Raw genomic sequence first — 26,826 nt, 5'->3', positions numbered from 1 at the left:
CTTAGATTTGGCACATGTCTAACCCCAGTCAAAGTTCGCACAATCCCATCAAACATGCGAATCCGCACAGTCCCAACTCCAACAACCCTGCTTTCCGCATTATTTGCCATCTTGACTGTACCACCTTCACATGCATGATATGGTAGTAAATTGATTCCTGACTGAACACATGTGAAAAGAACACCCAGAGTCTAAAATCCAATATGAAGTATTCAAACCTGAAGATGAAGTTAGAAGGACATCGTCTCCTCCATCATCGCTCAATAAGACAGTAATATATGATTCATCACTCTCCCCGTCCTTCCTTTTCCTATCCTCCTTACACCTTAGACAATCTTTCTTTATATGACCTTCCTCTTTGCAATAGTAACAAGTTACTTTGCGACTTGCAGACTTTGAGCGACCCCTTGACTTGCTAGACCCCTCCATTCTCCCATTTGATCTTCCTCTACTATGACCACCCCTTACAACCAAGGCACTACTTTCATCTGACTCCCTATCACCGCTATTTTTTTGCCTTGTTTCATTCATCAACAATGGAGTAATAATATCGTCAAGTTTCAAAGTATCATTACCAAAAAGTAATGTGGTCACAATGTGATCAAATGACTGAGGCAATGATGCCAACAAAAGTAACGCCTTGTCTTCCTCCTTAATCTCCTCATCAAGAGCCGACAACTCCGTCAAAATTCTGTTGAACTCATCCAAGTGCTTGTCAAAATTTGCTCCCTCTAACAACCGAATGCCATATAACTGTTTCTTTAAAAACAACCGATTTGTCAACGACTTGGACTTGTACCTGCTCTCCAGCTTTGCCCAGACTTCCTCTGGATCCGCCACCTTGATGACTTCACGAAGAACATTATCCGCAAGATACAACTGGATTGTTATTTGCTAGATCCCTCAACTCTTGCAACTCGTCTTCCTTCATCGCCTCTGGCTTTTCTGATTTTTTCCTGAGAGCCTTAACAATCCCTTCCCGCGTAAGGATGTTCTTCACCCGTTGTTGCCACAAGGTGAAATCTTTATCACCATTAAAAAGTTCTATGGAGAAATTAGAATTCTTCACCGCCATCTGATTTGTGCATACCTGTCAACAACCCAAAATTCTTGTTCGTTGATCTCCGTACGAACTCACAAAATCAATATCAACGGAGCGAAATCTCCTCGATCCGTCACTTCCACCAAGTCCGGAATGCCCAAAAACCTTAGGAACATTTAACTTCGTACAAAAAACCTTCACACAAAATCCTGTGGAAACAATTTGTACGATACGATTCGATAATACCAAAAAACAAAAAAAAAACCCCTTTTTTCCGTCTTTTTCCCACCGAATCTTTTTTTTTTCTCTCCTTACGGTTCTTCCTCCACGTTCCACTTCTCAACCTTTTCCCAAAAAAAAAAAAAAAATTTAAGCAAAATAATCATTGCATCAAGACAAAAAAAAATTTAAAAAAAAACTTCTCTTCCTCACGGTCTACAACTCCTTGACCGTACTAATATTTTTTACCACGATCTTAAACAAGATTGCCTTCTTCTCTCTTTTTTTTTATTTTTTTTATTTACAATCCTCTCCTTGAGCCAATCCGTTCAAATCATAAGAAATAAAAAGATAAAAAAAAAAAACTTCACGATTCTAGATCTAGAAGCGTACCTTCGATCAATCTGTCGAAGCCTTCTCCGTTCTCCTGGCACTTATCCTCTCCTTTCTGGATCTTCGCACACCTCCGACGACGATCCACCGAACCTTGCTCTGATACCACTTGTTAGGGATAATGGATGCACAATCACGAATAGAAAAGAACACAAGCAAAGCACACAAGGGAAATTTAACGTGGTTCGGCAAAACCCTGTCTACATCCACCAGAGAGAAAAGGAGTTCCACTATTTCAGAAAACCCCACACCACTCTCACACCCATAAAGCGTTACTCTTTGCTTCCGTGTCTATTAGGTTGTCCCACAGAGACTATTTATAGGGAAACCTAAAACCCTAATCCCAATGTAATTACATGTTTAACCCAGTACTAGTAATTGACCCAAACCCTGTTTCAATTACAAATACAACCAAAACCATAATTACATGGACCCACATAATACAAGACACCCAAACCCAACACCAACGTGAGTGGGAGTGTTGGCGATTACATCCTAGCATGGCCAAGATATCGTGGATAATCTTAGCCATGTGCAGGCTAGAAGTTGCCTAATACAGTTTACTTTTTTCCTTGTTGCTTAGTTGACAAGTTATCTCCATACGGTAGTTTCTTTTTTAGTAGATCTAGGAGATATTATGTAATCTATACATATTTACTTTTTCTCTTTTTGTGGTAATTTAGTTAAGAAAGTTTCCTAAACTAAGAGTAGTTTGTAATCTATGAATATAGCATACCAAGGGAGAGAGTCATGCATGCAAGCTTTCTCCCTCTTTCGTTCTTTTGCGTTCTCCTCCTATTCTTCTTTTTCTTTCTGCATTTCCTTTCAATCTCTAGGCTGATTACAAGTACTAAAATCTTGACTCCTTTTGTTTTAAGAATTGAGCATATTTTATATTTCTAATTTTTTTGTTCTAACTAATCAATAAATTCATTACTACATGAGAGAAGAGGGGAGGGAGAGTGATACAAAGGTGAACCAAAACAAAGAAAATAGGATTCAAGAGAGCAAAAAGCAAAACAGTACAACATTAGCACAAGTGGCACATAACCTTGCAACAAAGTTAGAGCAACATTAGCACAATATTAGGCAAAAAACGAACCCAAAAAAAAAAAAAAAACCAGGATCAGTAGGTCAGGCTAGACTGAGGCACTTTCTAGTTTGATGAAAGAGGGCCTTCATTGCAACAATGCGAAGGCCATTGCAGTAGAGACAGACATCGCATCGAGGGCTCCGAGGAAGAGCAAGCAGACCAATAGCAACTAGGGTCTACAAGAATATCATAGTACACAAGTGGGCATTGTAGGCGTTGCTCAAAACGTCAAGTGAACTAAAGCCAAGGGTCACTCGGCCATCAGCATCCATCTAGCTCCACTCTGCAAAGCAAAGAGGTGGAATAGAATGAGGAACAGAAAGGAGGTGACGAGGGGGGAGAGAGAGAGAAGGAGCTGACAAGGCAAGGGGTATGAGCCAGCCACCATAGTCGATCCAGCAACACTCCATCAGACAAAGAGATGGAAGAGATCGAGAAGCAAGCACGGGAAGAAGAGAGAGAGAGAGAGAGAGGTGACAGAGGCAATGGCAGGGCTGGCCACCTTCACCAATCCGGCTGCACTCCTTCAGACAAAGAACAGAGGATAACGAGAAGAAGAGGGGACAGGAGAGAAATAGAAAGCGGCATCCTGAAGGGGGAGGGAAAGAAGAGAGAGAGAGAGAGAGAGAGAGAGAGAGAGGGAAGCAAGAGGAGAGAAGAGAGGCACCATCTTGCAGAAGGGGAAGAGGAAAGAGGAAAGAGGGCAGTGGGAAGAGAAGAGAGAGAGAGATGCAGAACACAGATTTGAGGATGCAAAAGAGAGACAGAGAAGCAGAGGGAGAGGAGTGACATGGTGGCACTGTCGCCTCTGCAACTCTTCTATTGCCTCCCTAAGCCTCGCTTCAGCTTCTCAGAGGAGATCTGCTGCTGGTGACGGAGAAGGACGACCTGTAGACAAATCAAAGGAGGGTTTCGACAGGAGAGGCACCTTTGAAAACCCTAGCACAAAGACCTCTCACCCTTGACCCTCCCTTGTTTCTAATTGTTATGATGAGAATTCAATACAGAGAGTTTGGTTGTCAAAATAGTATGGATGAGAGTCACATGTTTCATTCCCACGCTACACCTGAATTCCCTCCCCCTCCCCCCCCCCCAAACCCCTGAAAAAAAAGAGAATCAACTGCCAGAGTGTTAAAGACTTTTGGTTATATGTATTAAGTTATTAACACTCAATGCTTTCTAAAAAGTATGCAAAAATGGTAAACACAGAGAAGTGATATATTAATTTTGCTGAATGAAACGGATGGCATGGAATAACTTAACAGTAGTTACAATGGTATGGCAAAGCATTACTCGTCTATTGAGTACTCAATGACAAGTTCATTAACCAATGCAGGGATAACAAGCTGAGGTTCTTTTGTGCAGAACTTGTGTGCATGATAACCTTCAGGCCATGGCCTATTCCATTTGCAAATCCTTAGCGTGTGTTTTACTTACTCTACTAACTACAAAAATTTGTTTTTTGGCCATGGTTTTCTTACCTGTCTTACATTTTCCTATTGGTAGGTAAGAACCCTTATGCTGAGTCAGTGCTAAGACGTGTTGAAATAAAAATAGATGGTCGGGAAATTGAAGGCAGCAGGTAACTGTGATTCCTAAAAGGTGGAGTTCTCTTGTTTGGATGATTTTGATTTTCTAATGGTGAAACTCTATGGTACTTTGCAGGGAATTAAATATTGTGGAGCAAGTGGATTATCTTCTTAAGCAGGCTACCAGTATAGATAACCTGTGTAACATGTATGAAGGTTGGACACCATGGATTTGAACATTCTTTTGAAGTCAATCCATTCTATGAGATCTGGGAATCAGATTCTTAATTGCAGGAGTGGATACCTCTTTGCTTCCAAGATTGGCTAGGGCGTGTTATGGGCCTCACATGAATGCCTCAAGCCGAAGGGGTGTCGCCTTCTGAGTGTGTTGGGAACATTATACATGCTCATATTGCCTCAACATGTCTGGATCAGTTGCCTATCCCCCATGTGCTTCAAGGACATTAGGCTGATTAGTTGGGCACCAGTTGCACAAAGGAATGGATTTTTTCAATTCCAATTGCGTTAATGAAGGGATTCTGAATGGCCTTGCCATAGCTTTCCTGGCCTTGGTCCATTGGCGTCAACAGAGATGTCTGTTCCTAGACTAAGCGCTCTGGTGTAGTTCAACTGGAGGAGCAGTGCTGCCTTACAGTTTGGGTTGAACTCTGCGTTGGAGACTTTTCCAGAATGACCCTTCTGTAATCCTCTCTTTTCCAGTCGAGCCTTTATCTGGACTGGGGTTGTCTTGCATGGGAAGTTCAGAAGTTAAAAAGTCTCTCCCACTTCATGACACCGGCAAAATCTGATGCACTGCTTTTCAGCGGTCGGTGGGATTCCTGCAAGGGTTTCAATACAAGTTGGCAGGTGTTTCACTAGTCTGGGAGAATGCCTTCGCCATTTACCTCTGGTCTGGGATATGCTTTTATCTTCCAATTGACCAGTTTAATGGCTCATTTGTATAGGCAATGGCGGCGGTTTTGCATTCATGCAACTATTTTGTACATTTCGTGATCTTTGCTCTCCCTTGAGAAAGTATTGGTAACTTGTTGCTTCTTTTTCTTTGTATAGCCTCTGATGGTTGAGAAAATAACATTAATTGTTGAATATATCTTGGTGATGGAATCATTACTTGGGAAATGTATTCCCTTCTACTTCCAGATCAGATCATGCTGGTAAATTCATGAAGTATGGAGAATAAGTAGTCGTCAGCATCCGCATGGTTTCAGAAATTGTATCAGAGACTTTGTCTCCATTCGAGTTGATGTTGATATAAATTCATTTCTTTCTTTTAATGGTTCAGCATTGTCGAATCCCTTGTTATCAGCTCTCCTCTTCCCCTTAAGCACCTAATGCCTTCATTTGTTTCAATAATGGATGTCCACTGCTTGTAGGATGGTATGTTTGATGCTGCACCTAGGTGGTTTGACTGACTGCCCATGTTGATGCTATGTGCCATGCTAAGCGCTAGCCCAGTGAATTGGCACAAGGTTTGTACTCACTGGCTGATTTGATGCTTTCTGTGGGTTGGAAACTGGGACTACTGCTTGAAATAGGGGAGAACAGACATTTTGAAAGAAAAAAAAAGGTGAAGGAGAAGATGAGGGAGAAGGGGTATCCAGTATCAATGAACCCATATCTCATATCAACGTGTCACACCCAGTTTTGAGGGCCCAGCACTGACCCTGTCAAGTCAATGCTAGATATTTTGGTATGTTTACACTTATTCATTCATGCACATGATCAAAGGGAGCTGAATTGTTCTTTGCGCCTCCTCTCTTTTGTCTGGAAGCAAGGCTTGATATTTCTCCAAGGGCCGAATACAGAGCACAAAAACAGATTGGCAGGCTGAAGGAAGCTCTAGAGATAAAGAGTCTGCACCTGCTTTCCTCACTGGTGGACTAGAAACCAGTCTCTTTCTGATTCTTTCCTTCGTTCTCCAAATATCTTGTTTCACTTTTTCTATGGATTCTCTGTTTTAGTTTTTCACCTTGGGTTAGGAGAAACCCTCCAATCAATATCTTTATCTTTTGGAACAGAGTTTTTAAATATTGAGATAGGATATTACATAATATGTCATCAGGCAAAATTGAACTCAATAGACTTTTTCACTAAAATGTATTGATTTTACCAACTGATCAATTTTACCATCGATTCGATTTACACTAAGCTCCTAAGATGGAAATATTCAAAATTCAAATGATCCTTGTGATGAAAAAGAAAATTGCATATTATTTTGACCATCCAATACACCTAATCATAGATGTAAAGGGTTAAGATAATTCCGTGTAAAAGAACCTTCCAACGTGTTTCAGAAAAAAAATATCTTTCTCATTCTTATCTGGCAAAGAAGTTTCCTTAACAAGCAAGGCTGAAGAGAAACCACGTGGACTTCACGCGGTCACGGAGTTGCTTCCAAATCCCCTAAATAAAGACAATAGAGCATCTGAAACAGTATCTTATTCCAAAACCCAGAATATCCACTGCTTTGGTCCCTTATTCCGTGAACCCACCATCATCTTTCTCTATAAATTGCAGCAACTGGGTTTGCAATTTTTCATTTGTAAGATCTTGAAGTGAAAAAAAAGAAGTTTCCTTTTTCTGAGATCAGTTTTGAATTTGGAGCGAGGAGACATTGTGAGGCAGAGAGGAAGGGTTTATTATATCATTGAGAATGACTGAAGGTTTTGTAGGATTTTGGATGAGTGAGTTCTCAAAGCTTGGAGAAAAGGTGAAACCAAGAACAACCCACCTGCAGAAGTTGCTCAAGCCCATCAATGGCTCATTATCTAGTGAAGAAGAAGGAGGAAGAAGTGAGGGAGGAGCACTCTTCTTCTCCAATCAAATTTCAGGCGAAGAGCAGCAGCCATCAAACTGTCCAAGTTATGAAAGTGCAACGCCAGGCATCTCTCTCAGAATCCACCATTTGTATGCTTATGGACCGCTTTTCACCTTCTTGAATCCTTAAACTATTTGTATATCATCTACGAGTGTATATAGAATCTAATGGAATTTTTCTAGGTAGAGATTTTGTTTGAAGAAAATTAGAAAAATTCCTTGTAGCAATGAATTGATGCTGACATGGGAAAATTCTATATAAATAAAGGAATCCAGGTTTCAGAAATTCCCAGTTCCATCTCAGTTTGTGATTGTGGTGGTAAAGATTGTCTAATTTGGATGGCTTAATCTTTAATTTGACACACTTCAATACCCATGAATGGGATTGTGACTACGAAGATTCTGCAAAAAATGCCCACCAAACTGAAATTGGACAATCTGGGATCCAGGGTTTCTTGCTCCTATCTTCTCTGGGCAACTCTAGAAAAGACACGTCTTGCAGTTTATCCAGAAAAGGGGGGGGTTTCTTCTAAAGCAAACCCCCGGCGGGGGGGGGGGGGGGGGGGGGGGGGGGGGGGGGGTTCTGTCCCGAGTTTGTACCGACTACCGAGGCAGACGGTCTGGACTCGAGTTTCTTCTCATATCTAAAAGGCAACAAGGCAAATCTGCCATTGGCTCTGTACCCAAAAAAAATCTGCCATTGAATGTTCGCCATGTCCTCAATGGAATGATTCTTGACGATGTTTTTTTTTTTGTAACAAATTTTCATTCACCAAAAAAAAAAAAAAAAAAAACACCACCCCCCCCCCCTGCATGAAGGTGTATAATGAGCTTAACTCCCTAATATCCTCCACTAGAGGAGCTCTGCATTTGGAGGACCTGATCGCTTTCACGTGTGTGATTCAATCAGCCACTACCAGAAGGATTCCGTTGTTGATTGAGCAAACATCATTCAGCTCTCATAGCTAGAGCTTCCCCTTGAGTGCGTTTTAGACGCCTATAAAATTTCTCCTTTATGATTTCGCAGAACCGACACCACCTTTGCCACTTCCTTACACCAAGACATGTCTGAATTCAACTTTAATTTACCTTGAGGCGGAGGTTCCCATTGTTTTGACTACAATATTTATCACTTCCCCATCTCCTGTTGTCTTGATTGCCTCAAATTCAGCATGTTCTTTTTGGGCTGCCTCAATAATTTCTTTTGGGGTAGTTTGTTTTCCCCCAAAAATCATGTTGTTTCTTGCAATCCAAAGATGCCCAAACAATAAAGGAACAAGGTTGAGTATTCATTGGACCCTTTCCGATCCCTTTTATAGCGGACCAACTTTTAATCACCTGAAATGGGGCTTCCTCAAGTGGATACTATGTAAGTGAGCTACCAAAGGATACCTTTTGCTCGGACATTGAAACAAGGAATGCCCCCACAATACGAACATTAAGGGATTCTTGACGATGTTAAACCATGTATGAAGGTGTATAATAGTTTTGACTACAACTGATTGTATCTACATTAAAAATCCGTTAATCTTTGAGTCTTTGTATTAATTTTAAACACAAATGAGGCTCCCAAAATGAAAGTTTAAAACACTGATACCCACTTTATGTTTAAACACCACAAAGAGCCAAAAATAAATTTTCATTGGATTTATTTATCCAATTTATCACCGAAAATAGCTCAGATATTATTTATTATAGGGATATTTTTTGGAACAACAAAACACTGGCTATTTCCAGGAAAAATTGGATACCAGTATCTTATAAAAATAATTAGTTTTTTTTTAAACATAAAATGGAGTGTTAGTACTTTAAGGCCTCCATTTTAGAGTGCCAGTGCAATTTGCTATAATATTAAAGGGCTCCATGGTCTCTTGTGCAAAGGCTTTGTTGCCATGTATGAATAGACCGACCAGAACTTGGAACCAATCACTGGCATTTCTAAATTATACCATTATTTATATTTTTTATTGAATACAATTTAGAAGAAATTTTTTAATAAATCAAACTTAAATTTTTTTTTGCCCCCGTCGGTATAAGCGTGCAAGGTAGAGAGACTTTGATGTTTTCTTCTTATTCCTTCCAGAGCTCAAGAGAATGTCAAGTAACAACTAATTCTTTTGCTAGCTATTCTGTCGCATTTCTCTCTTTTGTGCAGAAGTTCAAATCCTGCTATCCATTACCGGATAGAGGTAGATTTTCACACTGGGAAGACAGGCAGAGCTTTGTCAAGGCACAGCAATGAGCAAGAGAGTTGATTTTTAACCTTTTAAGACCCTGAACCAATTTGGGGAAACAAATCCATTCTCAAAGAGTTTCAATGCAGCCTTTAGTCTAAAAGCCCATGCTCTTAAAACATTTGTCCCTTTTCTTTATATTTGTCAACCCATCTTCTCCACCTCAAATTCTTCAGTTGTCCTTCACTTTTCCTTTCTACAATATCTGAGAAGCAATCAAATAGAGCACCCAGACATCCCACTAGTCGCTACAGTGTAAGTCTCATGGTTGTAGTCGGCTCTGATATCTGCTTATAGGATCCAGATGATACGCATGAAATTAACACACCAGCAGCATGTTCACAGTACACAAATGGAAGACACTATTTTCACCTTTTCAACTAAAGAAACATATTGAAGGAATAGATATTATTTATGGATGTTAACTATACAACTTAACATTAATGTACAGGGGGAGAGTTCTTCCTTTTTTTCCCCTCGGGGTAAGTAGGGTTAATAATCAGTACACCATTGAAGGGGCCATGAAGGCCTCACATACACAGCAGCCAACAATCCCTACACTAGAACCAAATGAAAGCTTTAAATCTTCCCAGGTGGATTTGTTCTCGAGTCAGGATCATGATTGCATCGGATGGGTTGTCGGAGGAAGTATAGAATTGGCAAGCTCTTCATTCACCTTCACCGGAAGTGGTGGCATCTGATTCATTACACCTGGCATATCATTCAAGCTGCCAGAGGTATTTGGGTTAACATGAGAAATACATATCTAGTCTAGAACCGTAAGTAATATTTGATATCCAGATTCTTAAATATGACGACTGGCCATTGAACACAGTATCAAACAATATCATCATCAGATGGATTAAACATGCAAAAGAATCAACTATCAGTGAATCACATGCTCATATTTCCAGACCCAAAATATCAACATTTTAGTGGCCCAACCACTCAAGAAAAACAATTACCATCCAAGGAACCAGAAAACACAGGCAGATAGTTCACATTAGATGCTATAAATCACAATACCTGATTAACAACATAATGGAAGCTATTGTCCAGTGGCATGTTGGCCATGTAACATTATAACTTGATATTGCCAAATGCCGTTTCCCGGGTAGAAAATAAGGCACACAAACGAGAAAATAGATTAATGTATTGCATTAGTCTTGCATGCATCTCATGTAATCAATGCATCCTCTTGCAAGTATATCTATGGCATTCATTTGAATAAAAAATTCTGGAAGGCAAGCCAATAATGCCTGGGTGTGGTGTCAACAATAAAAAAGTATGAGGATACCACCTTGAGCTAGAAAGGAGATTGATGTCTCTTTACCTATATATGAAATATAAAAGATAAAACCAAGCCAATAAAGAATGTGTGCATTACTTACTCCTTCAAGATCAAGAGGATATTATCTCGAGCTTTGCAGAAGAGATTCATGTTATCTTGTATCTGCAATAAAAAGGAAATTGGCTCATTTCTTTCACCTCCATGTGGCTCTGCCAGTGAATTGATAAGTCATTCCAGAAATACTAATGAGAATTAACTTCATCTCAAGGGCCAACCCTTTTTAAATTCCCTCCTAAATGTAATCACACATGAATAAATGATAACACATGTCATTGGTTTCCACTTTCCAAAGCCACAAGTTGAAATTCACATTTAGGTTCACAATTGAAAGTCATTGAGCCCACTTATGGAAACACCCCAGGATTCTCCACATCACGACTCGTGCTCCATTCAACTCATTCAAATTTTCACCCTGTATTGTTACCACAATTGATAGAGATAGCATAAAAAAATACATGCGTATAGGTCCTAGCTGTTGAGTTCTTATGCCAGATATATAGCTGCCATGTGCAGAGGCCCTACCTGTTGAGTGCCTGATGCAGCACAACCAGAACCAGAAATTACTGTTCACGCTACAGTAGCGTGAACAGTAACCTAGATGATATTTTTCATATTTGGTGGGCCCCAAGTCTAGCTTGCATGGAAATAGATTCAAATTTGGTGGGCCCAAACTCCAGCTTGCAAGGAGATAAAATAGGATCTGTTTTCGTGGGAGTTCTAGAGATAATTTAGAATTTCATTATTTATTATTGGGATAATCATGTAATCAAAGTTTTTTTATTTGGGTAGGATATCTAGGATAAGTTTTAGTTAGTTTTAAATTCCTAAGAGTCCTTGTAGGATCAGTCTTTTGTTAGTTTTAAATTACCAAGAGTCCTATTAGAGTCTGTTTTCGTATCAAGTATGTTTGTTTTGTTATTTAAACACTTGTAATCAGCTTATTGAGTAGGGAATAGAAAAATATGAATTGAAGCTTTAGCTTTGTGCGTTTGCAACAGCCCCCCCCCCCTCCTCTCCTCTTTTCTTCTTATGAGTGTTCTTCTCTCTCTTCCTCTTCTTCAAGACTAATTCTTCTAAGATTTCCCTTCTTCCCCCTATCTTCTTTATATCCTTCTGTCTTCTATATTCTGTCCCCCATTATTTGGTATCAGAGCCCAAACCTGGATAGATCTCTTCTTTATCTCATCGTTTGTTCAACCTTCTTTTCTCTCTTCCTTGTTTTCTTCTCCTCCTTGAGATCTTTCTACTCTTCATCCTTTCTTTATTGCCCCTAATTTCTTTTCTCAGTAATTGTGAACAATGCTACAACAACCTATCAAATCCTTTTTTTGTGGTGCCAATCGTGAGACAGATTTCTTCTATGAAACTCGAGGACGAGTTTTTTTTAAGAGAGGGAGAAATTGATGCAGCACAACCAGAACCAGAAATTACTGTTCACGCTGCAGTAGCGTGAACAGTAACCTAGATGATATTTTTCATATTTGGTGGGCCCCAAGTCTAGCTTGCATGGAAATAGATTCAAATTTGGTGGGCCCAAACTCCAGCTTGCAAGGAGATAAAATAGGATCTGTTTTCGTGGGAGTTCTAGAGATAATTTAGAATTTTATTATTTATTATTGGGATAATCATGTAATCAAAGTTTTTTTATTTGGGTAGGATATCTAGGATAAGTTTTAGTTAGTTTTAAATTCCTAAGAGTCCTTGTAGGATCAGTCTTTTGTTAGTTTTAAATTACCAAGAGTCCTATTAGAGTCTATTTTCGTATCAAGTATGTTTGTTTTGTTATTTAAACACTTGTAATCAGCTTATTGAGTAGGGAATAGAAAAATATGAATTGAAGCTTTAGCTTTGTGCGTTTGCAACAGCCCCCCCCCCCCCTTCTCTCCTCTTTTCTTCTTCTTCTTCTTTTCTTCTTATGAGTGTTCTTCTCTCTCTTCCTCTTCTTCAAGACTAATTCTTCTAAGATTTCCCTTCTTCCCCCTATCTTCTTTATATCCTTCTTTCTTCTATATTCTGTCCCCCATTAGTGCCAATACCAGATAATAGATACCATGTATTTAGTCTTAGCTATAATCATCCACTCTTGGACAAAACTTTAAATCCAGGAGAGGGGTAGGGGTAACCTAGACCAAATTGAATTTGAAGTAATGCATTTGGGACGAAACTCATCTGGATAGCATGGAAGTTCTGTACTCTAAGTTGCCACTGAGCATACATTTAAAGCAGCATGGATAAGCTTTAGCTTGAAAAGCCATGAAGAAACTCAAGGCCCTCATTATACAATTATCCCAGTAAATTTTCTTTTACCCAGTTAGTATAATTATACTAAAACAGAAAATGACCTAGGTTGCCGATAAGGCCTATGGTAAATTGAGAGACAGGAATAACTTGACACAGGATACTTTCTGGGTAGTAATGTTATGTAATCCTCAAAAAAGAAATGCACAAATAAAAACAAGGACCCACTGAGATTTTATTTTATAACAAGAACATGTATTTCTTGACACATGGTAAACTTAAATAGGCAGGACTTAGAGTCGGGATATGTGATAAGACCCCATGCTCATCTCACTGGTCTAAATTTCATGGCAAAGCAAGCATTTAATGACTGCAGATTTCATAAAATTACAAAGATGCCATTCAAATGAAATTGAATCTAGTATCATTGATATGGTTTGATTTTACACACTTGTTTTGAACTGGAAAACTTATCAATGAGTCCATTTGTTTTGAACTGGAAAACCCATCAATGAGTTCATGACCTTCACTGAAATGGACCCACCCATACTTGCTAAGCAGTAAGCACGAATGTGGTTGCTCAAAAACAAAAGGGAAGGGGGGGGGGGGAGTCATAACATTGCACATGGGCAGCATAAGATCCCTCCAAATAAGCCCATTTGGCTACCAGATCATGACAGGTCTCAAATTCCAAATGCAATCTATTAAACAAAGTATGCAAGTTTTCAATGCAGAATAGGCCAAACTGAGAGCAACCTTGATAAGAAAATATGATTCATAAGGAAAGTTCCAAAAAGCTGTATTTAGGTTCCACCATCTAAAAAGATTGATAGTAAGAATTTCACTAGAAATCCTATGTAGGAACCAAAGGCAAGTTTCCAGTTTTTCCATTGTTTTCTCTTCCTTTTCTTATTTACTTTTGAGGGGGATTGATTGTTTAAGGCAACACACAGTTACCTGAAATGCTGATAGATTGACTGAAATTTGATTAAGTGCCTGTGCATTTTGCTCAAGCATCTGTCCAGTAGCTCCACCGATATCTACAAAGAAAAACAAAGTGATTAATGTCAATAAATGTTCACTAGTAAAGGAAACTTGTATACCTCGCAAAGAAAATTGTCATTCTAGTCTATGCATGTTAACAAAGCAATACACCTGGTAAATACACAGATTCCATGCCAAAAACCAACCTGAAACAAGTTCCTATAACAGACTTTTGCCATTTACCATTTGGGGCACAGGAAACACCCATCTGATAGAATACTTCTTCCTTCATTAGGGCCTGCACATCCTAACCCCAAAGATTCATCTCCATCTAAGGAGACCGAAGGCAGTACCTTACACCCTTATGCCCAAAAGCCCAGTTAGCCCAGCTTTTCCTAAAGATCTTGGCAGTTTGCCTTTGGTTGAATCGTTCAACAGAAGGCTACATCAAGTGGTTTAAAGTTTACATAAATTACAAGAACACTGTTTAACTATTTATCCAGTGGCATTTAAGCATATGATGGAGGTGGACTATGGAGACAGTAGTTGCAGCTGCAACCTTTCTGGTGGTCATAGCAGCTGCTATAACTGCTTCTCCCCATTTTCTTCTTATTTTTCTATGCTCTTTCCGAAATTATTTCCTTTCTTTTCCCCATTCTCCCCAGGGAACATTGAGCAATATGGTGACTCGCATCAATCTTGACAACTATAAGAACACCCTTCTCTCTAGTTTTAATATCTTCATGTTCTCTGATACGAAGCATCCACTCCTCCAAGGGATGACTAATGTCTGGGCATTGTTACATGTATTTCTTCAAATTCAAAAAAGCCACCATGCTCTTTAAAATGATCATCCACTTACGCTGAACTACCAAGCTCAAGGAACCTTAGGAGATGGACTTTCAACTCCAGATCTTTGGACATGATTTGGAAGGCCATCTGCTTTGATGTCTCTACTAGGCTCTAGATGACCCCCCATCCCACAGTTTTGGATAACCCAAGGAACAGATTGATTGTTGTTGCTTGGGGTCTTGGTTCTACTTTATTGCTGGCTAGTCATCTGTAGTCTTCCCCCATTCCTCTTCCCCAGTTTTGGTTGCCCTAAAAAAAAAAAAACTTATGCAAAGTAACATTTTATAGAGTGGCATCATCTCTGAAGTAAATGCAGATGATCAAAAGGAGACTTCTATACGCATCTAAAAGGATAAATGAGAAAAGGATCAAAAATACCGAACCCCAAGAAACCACTTGCAAGAAACTGGACAATCCACAAAATTGAAGCTCAAAATCTTGCTGAAATATGTTGCGCTCTAGGTCTTGCATTAGAAAAAAATTGAAAAATAACTATATAATTAGGTGCTTGTATATCTGGAAGTTAAATCCACCTGACCTATGATATGGTACACTATGATCTATGTTAGTATGGATAAACAAGGTATTGCATATTGAACTAAGCACATACAATTTCCAAATAAGATATACTCCAATTAAACCATCTAACGGCTACTTATCACAACTATAAACAGGTTAACTATCCATGGTTGGAAAATGAAAATTTGTACCCTAATGCGAAGTTTTTGAACTATCGATAACCTTTTAAGTGTAACAACGTGCTTAGAATTTAAAGTCCAAGTCATATACTCATATTATATTATGAAGGCAAGTAGTTGTAAATGCAATTCTAGATTGTTAGGAGATAAACTGGAAGCCAATTCATCCAGGATCTGATCTGAACAGATGCTTCCAAAAAAATTTTGAAATAAGGTTTTAGGTCACATTTAGGGTAAGGGTTTAATAGCGGCCGTATGTCGGGTGAGTTTGGGGAGTCTAATAGTGAAGGCTTCTTTACGTTTTAAATGTGGAATAATGCTCGAACCAATTGACAGCAGAGTTAAGGTTAGTTTTTGTTGGAAGTTGGGGCAGGGGTCTGTATTAAGTTATAGAGGACAGGCTTGGCAAAAAGGTGAAGATGAGCACTGTGGCAAGGTCTTCACTAGTTCAAGTTTGTAAACAGCCTTATTGTGAAAAGGGGGTAAGGTTGCATACATTTTGACCGGTACAGCGGTTGGAGCTTTGTCAGCTGGGAACCCCTTTTGATCTGGATTGAATTCCCTAGAGTGGACACTAGAGAGTGAACAATCAAAGATGTGATTTGGATGGCTAGTTTGGTATGTGCAGGCTTTGCACCTGATCAATGCTATTGCAAAAATAGAGGGAAAAATTAGGGTTTAACGGTTTAAAGGAGTAGACATAGAAGGTTGGGAGGGGTCAGATCAAACTCGCAGTTGAGGCACTTCTTAATTGGCAGCAGGCTTGTTGACTAGAAGTCTAGAACAAACTGGGCTTCACAACTCAAGGTGTCTATTGGCTTGTTTGCTTTACTGTTCCGTTGAGAATAGTGTCCTCAGCATTGAAAAGGAACCTCCAAGTGCAAGAGATTAGGGTCTCTTCTGAAGGCCAAGCAGGGATTCCTCTATGGTTGTAGATTCAGCCTCCAGTCAAGTCATTGCATCTCCTCACAATTCAAGTCAAGGCCCCTACATCCATGTAAGCGGCAGCCAGCATATCCCATCCCCTTCCATCTCACTTTTTTTTCTTGAATTTACAGACTGCATAAAACCCACAAAGCACAAACCCCCATAGTCACATCCAAAGCAAACCAAACTTCAGGAATCATATTCCTATATCATTACCCACAGTCCCTCCCAGTTTCAGCCCATCTCGACACCTGTAGACCTTGACACCAACTCCAAAATAATCAATCTCTCAGATGTTTCTTGGTCCCATTTGAGTTGGTTTTCTTAAAATACCTTGGAAGACTCGTCCTCATTCATTTAGGCTCACCTCCTTCATTTGAGGTTACATCAGGGAGCATCCGCCACATACACTGACCATCCAAGCACTTAAACAAAATCTACATTTCATTCCCAAGGCTAAGTTTATTCTCAATAACAGGTTATAACTATATACTCTACAGAATCAGAACTGAGTCCAATAAAGAAACTCATACTTAAAATAAAGGAATCTGACTCCCAAATTGACAGCAACTAAAACTCCTAACCGATAGCAAAGATTCTAACAACAATAATGGGGATGGTATGCTAGCAGTATATGGTATGCTAGTACCCCATTGTCTACATCTCTATTCTCTCCACAATCCTGCACACTTTTCTTTTGAAATGACCCCATTACTCCTCAAAGAGCAATAGAGAGATAAACTTATCAAGTGAGTACTAGCATACCCAGCCTTTTCCCTAAGAACGAATTTCCAATTACAAGATAAATCATAAAGAAAAATACCCTAGATGTCCAACACTCTGACTGAACCAAACCCCATATTGGATGTGGTCCATCTCCATAAGGATTGTCAAACAGGTTACGCCTGGTCCACAGTGCCCCGACGTAAGTACTTCTCCTCAAAGTTTCTTGTAACAGTCAGATTAAAAAATGCTGTATATTTACATCATCACTAAGTCATGTCACACATTAGCTCAGGAAAAGCAGGCTTAAAAATTGACAACAGACAGATGCCCTACAGCATAATAACAAGTTACGACAAAAAATCCAGCTAGATGCTTCCCTACAATTAAGAAAAGTTAAGCACACAGCATTAATCTTTCAATTTCTTCAACAAAAACTATAAGGAGTTCTACACCAACCTTCGTAAGAGATTCCATCATCATTAGGGTTTAATGGTACTGCATATTGATGAACATTTGGTCGAGCTCCCAACTGGGATGATGATTTTACTGAAGGATCCGAAACTTTTTCCTGAAACAGACTAAATGATATTAACTGAATTTAAATGAGATGAAGACATGGACTTGAAAGGAAAAAGAAATAAAATATAGTTGAATAAATTCATAGAAAAAAGAAAACTAAAAGATATGACTGGAACATGACAATGATATTGTCTTATTAGGAATCCAGGATGCAGTAATTACATATTAAAAAATATTCAGCAGCAACAGGCCAGATTACAGACACCGTTCCACAATTTCATACTGAAAATTGACTGGTGATACTTATCCAGTTCTATTAGGGCCATATGATGTACATCACCTGTACATGCACTGATGCAGCAGTTAGACGAAGGAAGAAACAGAGGAGGCATACTTGGCATTTCCAATCAATTTTTTGGCAGATAGATGCCTGGCCTATTGAATGAGGAAGGTGCCTGGTTGAAAGGCACAAAGTACCTTTGATGGTATTAGTTTAGCTAGGAAAACAATACAAGGGGGGAAATTTGGTCGGTCTAGCATGTCTAAAGCAGTACATGACAGGTGGTGAGCAAGTTTCATAGGCAAATTATTTTGTTTTTTGTCCTTCCTTCTCTTGGGGCTACAGGGTTGCTAGGTTGTACACTACTTATTTAATAAATTAATAAAAATGAAAAAGAGTAATTATTGGAACAGAGTACACAGTATGATCAGTTTCCAAGTACATGAAATGCAATAACACCTAAAAATATACACTTTTTTTCACATAATGGACAAAAAAGATTATTTCAAATCAAATGAAATCATGCTCATCAATGTAGAAACCTGCAGGTAATTTTCAAATACATCATGTCAAATAGCACAAGGACATAAACTTTTCTATTCTTATATTTGGCTTGCAGTAATAGTCCCACCAATCTCCTTGTTGAGTTATGTGTCTTTGTACTTTTTTCATTTCAGTTTGTACTGAACCCACTACCTCCTTCCTCCCCCCCCCCTCCCCAAGAAAATGGATAGAAAAAATAGTACAATTGATCAATATATAGTACCTTCTTGTCCTTGTTTTTCCTTGCTAAAGTGTGGTCCTCCTTCCTTCTCTTGCCAATTTCTTTTTTCTAGACAAAGGAAAAAAGAAAGTAGGTTAAGCTGATATCAGAACTTGCGGATTACAAAATAAATTTGACCATCAAATCTACACCAATTATTTGCAAGTCCCCTACATGATTGACTAGTAACAACTTTTTTTTTTTTTTTTTTTTTTTTTTTGGGGGGGGGGGGGGGGATAGAACTAAATTTATATTCATGAACAATAAAAACAATAAGGACGAAAGCAAAGAAAACAATAGAGCCCCTCAAAATTAGCGTATTGCAACTACTGACAAGACGTATTAATATTAAGTAATCAAACGCCTGACATTTATTCTTTACACCAGAATAAGAATTTTCAAAGAAATCATAGTTTCAAAATGAAAATGAGGAAAACACAAAGGATATATTCCCAAACAAATGATTCCCTAAATTGGAATCATTAATTGGTGGAAACAACTTCTACAAGTCCCATATCAGGTATGCAGAATACAGAAATCACAAACAAAACAATGAGACATTTAAGAGATTATCCAATTTAGCTTTTTTGTTGATAGGCATAAACAACTACAAAAGGTACCAATTCAACATGGAAGTATTTCAATACCCACAAAGCATCAATTAATAAGAAATAAAAATTATGGAACCCACCGTCATCCATCTAAGACGCAATGCCACATCTCGGACTGTCTTATCTTGCAATTCCATGGCAATCTTTGCATAACGAACTATACTTGATTCAGAAGCATATCTGAAAAGTGATTTTGAAAATGTAAGTTAAGTGCAAACAAATTTGCTTGAGGAACCTAAAGAGACAGGTTAAATAAATAATAATAGACAGAAATTAAGCTGGCTAAAAGATTGACAAAGAGACAGACAGGTGAACAGATAAGTAGAGAATGAAAAGCTAGTAGGTACTTCACTAAATAAGACAGCAGAACATACAGATACATTTTCTGTAACTAAATTAAGGTTTTGGCACAGTTCAATCCTCACATTAAAATGATTTAAAAGAAAAACATACAACACGCAGGCCTGCATATCAGCTTACATAACACTCCTCACATATCTATTCCTCTAGATATGGTCTCAGCCTCTACAGTCAATGAGGTCAAAGCAAAGTTACTATTATAGTTAGAAAATACCCCTTTCAATTGAATTCTGATGGTTATTTTCTTGATATTCAACTCCACAAAGTCTTACTTTAAGTGCATGGGAATTGGGATTGCCTACAGGAACATTGAAAACACTAGGAGAAGATTTAAAACATATGGATAGCTAATAAAAAGGAAAAGCTGATACTGCCAACAGAAGTATAAAAGTATCGGATACAAATCAAAGGCAAGGGTACATATCAAGGAAAGCCACAATCCGAGACACTCACTTTGCAAGCCCGTCATCTAAGATTGTCTGCTCCTCTGCTGTCCACTCTGTTGACAGACCAGGGTTGTGCTTCAATGTATGAGCCAGACCAGAGTTTTCCGCCATTGCACCAGAATTTCCATTACAAGCGTTCCCACAATTGGCAACACCATTGTAGGGAGCATTACCTTGGTTACCTTCCTGGTTTCCAGAAGGGTTTGCACTTGCAGCCATTAATAACCAAACACCTACCAAAATGTCAGTTTATGGTGTCAGCTTCCTAATTCAACTATTTAGACCACATAACTTAATCAATGATTTGAGAATATAAGGAGTGGGGCTGGGGGGTGGGGAGGCATTTAAAACCAACAAACCATTTGGAATATAGCAAGAATAGATAACTGGTGCAGTAAAATGTCTTGGGTTGGGCAAGACACTAAAACTTTTATTATTCTGTGTTCCTCAAACCCAAGTTTAAAATATCAAAAAACAAACAGGGTGTCCCTCAGGAGAAAGTGAATGTTGGAGCAGTGCAGTCTTTACAGGCAAATGACATAGTATTCAAAGCCATGTGAAAACTGTTGTTGTAGCAGACACAAATCAAATCAGTCAAATTGATGTGGGGTCCCAATTCCCAAGCCCATCCCAACTCCTAAGAAGGCCTACACTTGCTGCCCAGCAGCATAGGAGTATGGTTCGACAGCAGGGGCATTTTTTGTCTTTTTTGGCAGTCCAATTCAAGTACAGCTGGATCCAGTTGCATTCAGAATTTTATTAGGAGTCTAATTCTGTTTTTAGTTTGTTATTTAAGTTTGCCTAGGAGGAGATAATTAGAAGTCCAAGTCCTTTTCAAGTTATGCTTCAAAGTTGAGTACTGTTCAGAGTAGTCCAATAAAGGTTATAAATATATGCCAACGCAAAACTGTTCTAGTGGTTGAAACCAACACCTCATAGAGAAGAGGTCGTGGGTTCAATTCTCGCTGAGGCACATATTAATATCCCATCCCCCAGCTTAATAAAGCCCCCTTGAACAAAAAAAAAAGAGTTATAAATATGCAGCCTAATGCTTGTAGAAAATCAGTTTTGATGAATAAAATTATTGAAGAGGTGTTGCAGCAAGAGAGCAATGATTGAGTGGGGTCTTAGGCTTTTCCTAAGCCCATAAACCGTATCCGAACCTATTACACCTCTCATACAAACTGCAGGGTTTTGTGGACCCTAAATTGCCTGCTATTCATCAAGGATCCTTGATTTTTGGCCCTCATCCCAGTGAAGCTACATCAGAAAATGAATTATATGGATCACCTCTATGAATAGCTTAGTCAGTCACGAAGAAAGAAAAAAAGTGAGAGAGAAGAATCCAATAACAAGGACCACAACTTGAATGCATACTCAATCTCAAGTACTATATTAATCCCAACAACTAAATTAAGTATTAGAACTACTTAAACCATCGATAAGAAGGTGTTATCAAATATTCAAGGGAATAAAGTTCCTACTGAGGAAGTGACAGTCCTGTAGCAACCATCCACTGATCCTTCCATGAAAGATATCAAAAAGAAAGTCCTCTACATGTTTCTGTCTCTAACATGAAGATTATTTTGCCAGACGTGTCTCTCATCTACAGTGCTTTATCTCTTTTTCCTATCCAGCTATTTCTTCTATTTTCTTTAGCTAATTAATTTCTTCAATTATTGCATCACGATCCTTTGAAGTACTCCTGAACTTCAACCAGAGATAAAACCCATCTGATCAGCTCTTAAAATTCTATTTTCAGTTATGTAATTACAACTCTTCTTTACCTTATAGAATTGAATAAACAGGATAACCATTTTGGATTTGCAATTATGTTCTGAAACTTGATTGTTTTACACTGACCAGATCCTAAATGGCTAAAATTGTCTCAATTTCCTGATTCATTATTCAGCATAACTTTTTAAAAATAATAATTACAAATTTAGAATCAATCCTGATTGATGTTCTGGAATTACCCAAAAGAATCATATTCTAAAAGGGAATTTCCTTTTCACAGTTTGTTCTGGCAAGCTAAGCCGACAGGCCACTAACATGCCAAGACAGCATGACAATTCCGACAATTTGGTAGACAGGTTTAGATTTGTAGCCACATGTTCAATTTCAGAATCTAATTCAATCAAATACTCTCCCCTGTATTTGAATGGATCCTCCTACTTCTCAGAAATCCATGCATGCCATGCAATCTCATGTAGTTACTATACTTATTTTGCCACTTGGTGAACTCTATTCCGGCAGAAAGTTGACAAGGCCTACCTATCCACAATATTTGGACATCATATGTGACTCAACATAAATTTGGACTGTTCAGGAAATCTTTGGCCTTATAACACAATACTGCTGCACATGTAGGTGATGAAATACAAAGCATTTAGTACGACGACAAACAGCAACAAGAACAGAGCCCACAGCTTGGACACTCTATACGGACCTACTCAATTGGATAGTTTCCTAAATACAAAAACTGCACCTTAACTTCACTCCAACCAGACTCTTCAGCAAAGAAGTTGATCAATCTTTTCCTGCACAAGGAGAAGCTACTCCTGTAATGTAAGGACTTCTTTTTCACTACAAGATGGAGATATCACCAGTCAAACTTTGTCACTGACAAACCCATTCAATAGATTTAATGTGGCCAACCATATCCCTTTTACAGAGATTCATCTTAACCACTTCATCTCAAGCTGATTTAAACTTTATCTTGAAAAGAACCATAACATAACAAAATTCTTTGAATATTCCCATGTGGGATGCCTAGGCAGAGATCCAAGGTCATCAGTCACGAGGCCAAGGCACCACGGCCCAAAACATAATAATCAGTTCCTCCAAATGCCATAAATTCCAATAATTTGTCATTTCTATTACCTCACTCTTAACACATAGGATAAATAACAAACTTTGCTGAACCCAATCAGAGCAGCATATTAGTCCAAGAGGTAGATAGAAAGTATCCAGTGCACGACCCCCCGCTTAGCAGGAGAGGTTAACTCCAAATTTGAGCCCATAGACTGTTGCACCAGATACATAGAAGTGGTCATAAAAATTGAAGATACACGATCAAAAGACCAACCAATGAAAAAGAAAAGAGGTAGATAGAAGTACATGAACATCCCAGTGCACAAGGCTCCAGCTACTGCAGGATCTGAGTTGGTCAAACGTATTCAATCTTGTCACCCTAATTTCGCAGGGGAGGTTGATTCTGAGTTTGAACCCACAGACTGTTGCACCTGGTACATAGAAGTGAATAGTGATACAAATTAATGCAAACGCAGGGATCCACATCCGCAAGCAGCCTAACAGGGACCAATGATTAGCTGCCCAGCAGTTAATCTCCTTATTTCAGTAATTAATTTTCAAGACATAATAAAGAGGGGGCATTAGGGTACTTTCATTTCCGTTTACATGTAATGAAGCAAAGCCCACGATATAGGCTTGCGGCTCAGATCCTTGAAGTCAAGTTAGACAAGTCTCCCTATTAAGTAGGAACTAGTTTCCTAGGTCAACTCTAGTTGTTTTTTCTATTTCACAGCTATAGGACTTAGATTCCTCATTGTAATTTAATGGGGGCTCGCTGCTTATAAACATTTGCTTGTTTGTTCTCAGAAAGGTTGTATTTTTGTATTCCTCCCAGATGCAGCGAAAAGAGACCAGTAGGACACTGTGCCAAACAAACTTCCCTTCCCTTCCCTTCCCTTCAGAAACAGATACAAGCAGACACAGGTGAGACAGATAATGTCATACATTTTCCATGTATCATCAAAACTGAAGCTCTAACAGCTTACACTGCTTTAACCCAACAACTTTTAGCCATTATTCTTCCTGATGACATACAACCGAATGAACTGTTAATTTTATTAAGGTGGCCCTACTCATAATTTGTTCCGCTGCTTGAATTGGTGACCATCATTATGTTCACCCACCAAAATCTTCTTAAAGCTTAAAGTCAAATGCAACTCAAGGAACAACCTCATATTTTATTTTATCTAGAGTCCAATAACTTTCCATTCTCAGCTTGTGCCTGATAATTTCTTGCCGTCAGCTTCTGTTCGACTAGTAATCATATCATTCAAGAAAAGAAAGAATTGTCCTTCATCACATGCATATTAACCCATTCAGCAAATTATAACTAATACAAGCACTGAAATAACGAATTCTAGTACCAATATAACATGTAGCGTCTCCCTTTCATGTTAAACCAATAGAAACCAAATAACGCAACAAAAAAAAAACAGTGAAAGATATTATAGAAGCATTTCAAGCTCAACCCAAAAAAAGGAAGAAAATAAATTCTCCTGGAAAAGCTCAGGATATAACTCTGTAGCTCAAATTCAGAAAGTTGCTTACCAAAAAACAAGAGATATAACTTGATTCACACTGCTTTACAAATTACAAATACCCAGAAGGCCTATAAATAATTTAATGCAGCTCTACTTTTTCAAATAAACAAGAAAGAAAAATAAATTAAACGTCGGACCTGCGGCAAAAGAGATAGCCCAAGAAAGAGAAATTTCCAAAACTCGAGAAGAGGAAAGATTATGCTTGGTAGGTGGTGAAGTTCCCGCCCAAGCCTCTTTCCTTACTTCTTTCACGATATTTTAGAAGGAAACAAAGAAACGGAACCCTAAACCCAGTAATGAATAGTGATTTAAGGAATAAAATCAGATATTGCTATAGCCAACAATTACAATTGAGGGTTCCCGTCATAATCGTACCAGTAAGAAAGAGGATAATGAGAAGACGAGACCAAGATCAACTGCCAGTTCGAAGTTCCGCAACCGCGCTAAATCACCTCAACGATTGGTTAACGCAGTGTCGCAGAATAAACAGAAAGAGCCCTTCGAGGTGAAAGATTTGTGTAAACATAAACCAACGTTACCATGCCAATTTGACAAATCCCTTTTATGTCTTATCGGCGCATAAATTGAAACTCAAAGTTACCTTTGTTTAATGCACGTGCGCTAGCTCCCGCCAAAACGCCGCCGGGGCACGTCACAGAGAGACAACTTTTTTTCCTTTTTTGATATTTTTTATTTTATTTTGATTGCTTCGACCACACTTGTTGGGTTTGTTTTTTTTTTAACAAAGGCGCTTTTTAACCGACGACCACCGAACGGTTAGGATTTCACCACATGTATCAAAATAAATCTGATGATTGAAAACGGGGGACATATATGTAAATATGAGCATATTTACGGATTAAATTTTTTCCCAAATTTTGCAAAATAAAGTCCCTAACACTGTCCCGGTTTCCCAAACCCTAGCTGCGAATCATTCTTCCACGACTATGCGAAGAAAGTGAGAGACTAAAAAAAAAAAGCTCCCTAATGAAGGTCTTGGGTTTGCATCCATTTTTTTAGAGGCATTTTGGTCATTTTGGCTTGAATTTTTATGTGTAACCTAATTTGAGGTCAATAAACACATTAGAAGTGTTATTTTGACATAAAACATTATCTAAACTAATGTTCATGATCAACACATGCCCAAGTGTATGTAGGCGAAAGTAGAAGTCTGGAAGCTCATATTAACCAAATCAATATAAACATGCAAAGAGAACACAAGTACACAATTAGTGAAGACTAGAGATAAATACTAAAGTCTACAATTCATTATACAAATACATAGAATCATCCAAAATATGGTGAAGCAATATGTACTTATATATGTCAAAGATCGGATCAAAATATGGTAAAAAGTGCAAGAAAATAGGAGAGAGAGGCTATGGAGAGGAGAGAGAAAACATGAAAAAATTGAATTGAAATTCAGTCAAAAATTCAACCAACATTTAATTATATCGACAAAAGCCAATTTCTCGACAATATGTTATAAATCGTTTTGGTTGGGGGTTTTATGTCACCTACAGGCGACATGGTGATATTTCGCCCCGTGTCGACGATATATGTTTTTACTTTTGAGGAATCAATAAACGTAAGAAGATATAAAAAAATTAAAATTAAAAATATATATTATCTTGCCCTGTTAGTTATCAGTCTCTCACTCTCGTAGTTGCAGAAGAGTGTGAATCACCTAGGTTTTGGAAAATTGGGGGTTCAATCGGAGAGTCAGGGACTTTAATTTGTAAATTTAGAGAAAGTTGAACCGTTGAATTTATTTATATATAAAAAAATAATAAAAACTCATATTTACAAGTATGTCCCCACGTTTTCACACACAGTCATCGGATTTATTTTGATACACACGACAAAATCCTAACCACTTGCAGCTGGCTACAACCACTGCAGCAAATAAAAATCCCACTTATGGCAGCTTGTATACCTCCCACACCTACCGCTCAATGATCCTAGAGGATTATGCCCCTCTCACTCCCTTACTATTACATATTTATAAATGAAAATTACTTGTGGCCCACTTTATTAATACTCAATAGTGGATATCTCCTAATTGTATGGTGGAAATATACGAAGGGAATACAATTTTCTAACCCTAGTAGATGGAAGATCCAATTTATTTTCCCTCCCCTCGTGACATTTGGATCCTTTGTCTTGTGACTATATATCTATACATCCGGAAGGCTAGTGTATCGGTGCTTTTTAACTTTCCAGCCATTGGATGAAAACCACATGAACTATTCAATTTGGTTGAATCCAAAATTGCTTAAATATTTATCGATTGGTTTGTCAACAAATATTTATCTATTGAGTATGAATTTAAAGATCTTTTAAGTTGAGCTTTTATGCATGTACTTTT

At 38.4% G+C, this 26,826-nt stretch overlaps 2 protein-coding genes across 6 annotated transcripts in view; one reads left to right on the top strand and one right to left on the bottom strand.

Annotated features, from left to right (window-relative positions):
* The window catches only part of LOC149017866 (uncharacterized), a 34,553-nt gene extending 28,875 nt beyond the window's left edge, over nucleotides 1-5,678 (top strand). Inside the window, exons 14-15 of the mRNA XM_089152200.1 lie at nucleotides 4,254-4,329; nucleotides 4,413-5,678. Coding sequence (XP_089008326.1) covers nucleotides 4,254-4,329; nucleotides 4,413-4,512 — 176 coding nt within the window. The 3' untranslated portion in view covers nucleotides 4,513-5,678. The remainder of the gene's footprint in view (nucleotides 1-4,253; nucleotides 4,330-4,412) is intronic.
* Nucleotides 5,679-9,242: 3,564 nt separating this feature from the next.
* LOC149017865 (uncharacterized) lies at nucleotides 9,243-24,991 on the bottom strand. Of its 5 annotated transcripts, none has more exons than XM_089152197.1 (11): nucleotides 24,834-24,991; nucleotides 23,224-23,348; nucleotides 22,987-23,129; nucleotides 22,592-22,689; nucleotides 20,111-20,336; nucleotides 19,378-19,477; nucleotides 18,690-18,755; nucleotides 17,581-17,692; nucleotides 13,895-13,977; nucleotides 10,740-10,801; nucleotides 9,243-10,076 (listed from the first exon to the last, which is right to left on the bottom strand). In XM_089152197.1, the coding sequence occupies exons 5-11, from the start codon at nucleotides 20,320-20,322 to the stop codon at nucleotides 9,965-9,967; spliced, it is 747 nt and encodes a 248-aa protein (XP_089008323.1). In that variant the 5' UTR covers nucleotides 20,323-20,336; nucleotides 22,592-22,689; nucleotides 22,987-23,129; nucleotides 23,224-23,348; nucleotides 24,834-24,991; the 3' UTR covers nucleotides 9,243-9,964. The 5 variants fall into 5 exon arrangements, with proteins under 5 accessions (XP_089008323.1, XP_089008324.1, XP_089008322.1 ...); XM_089152198.1 differs by having other exon boundaries at nucleotides 22,592-22,643; XM_089152196.1 differs by having other exon boundaries at nucleotides 22,592-23,129; nucleotides 24,596-24,991.
* Between the last annotated feature and the right edge of the window lie 1,835 nt (nucleotides 24,992-26,826).

This window comes from Hakea prostrata, chromosome 4 (genome assembly GCF_041222555.1).
Source record: "Hakea prostrata isolate BN-2017 chromosome 4, UWA_Hpros_2, whole genome shotgun sequence".
NCBI lineage: Eukaryota > Viridiplantae > Streptophyta > Magnoliopsida > Proteales > Proteaceae > Hakea > Hakea prostrata.
Note: the sequence above shows the minus strand (reverse complement) of the source record. Positions and strands in the feature narration are given on the sequence as shown.

Coding starts and splice junctions, on each gene's coding strand:
- LOC149017865 (XM_089152196.1), bottom strand. CDS start 20,322: ATGGCTGCAAGTGCAAACCCTTCTGGAAACCAGGAAGGTAACCAAGGT. Junction 19,478..20,110: donor TTAGATGACGGGCTTGCAAA/GTGAGTGTCTCG, acceptor ATCACTTTTCAG/ATATGCTTCTGAATCAAGTA. Junction 18,756..19,377: donor TGCGTCTTAGATGGATGACG/GTGGGTTCCATA, acceptor TCCTTTGTCTAG/AAAAAAGAAATTGGCAAGAG.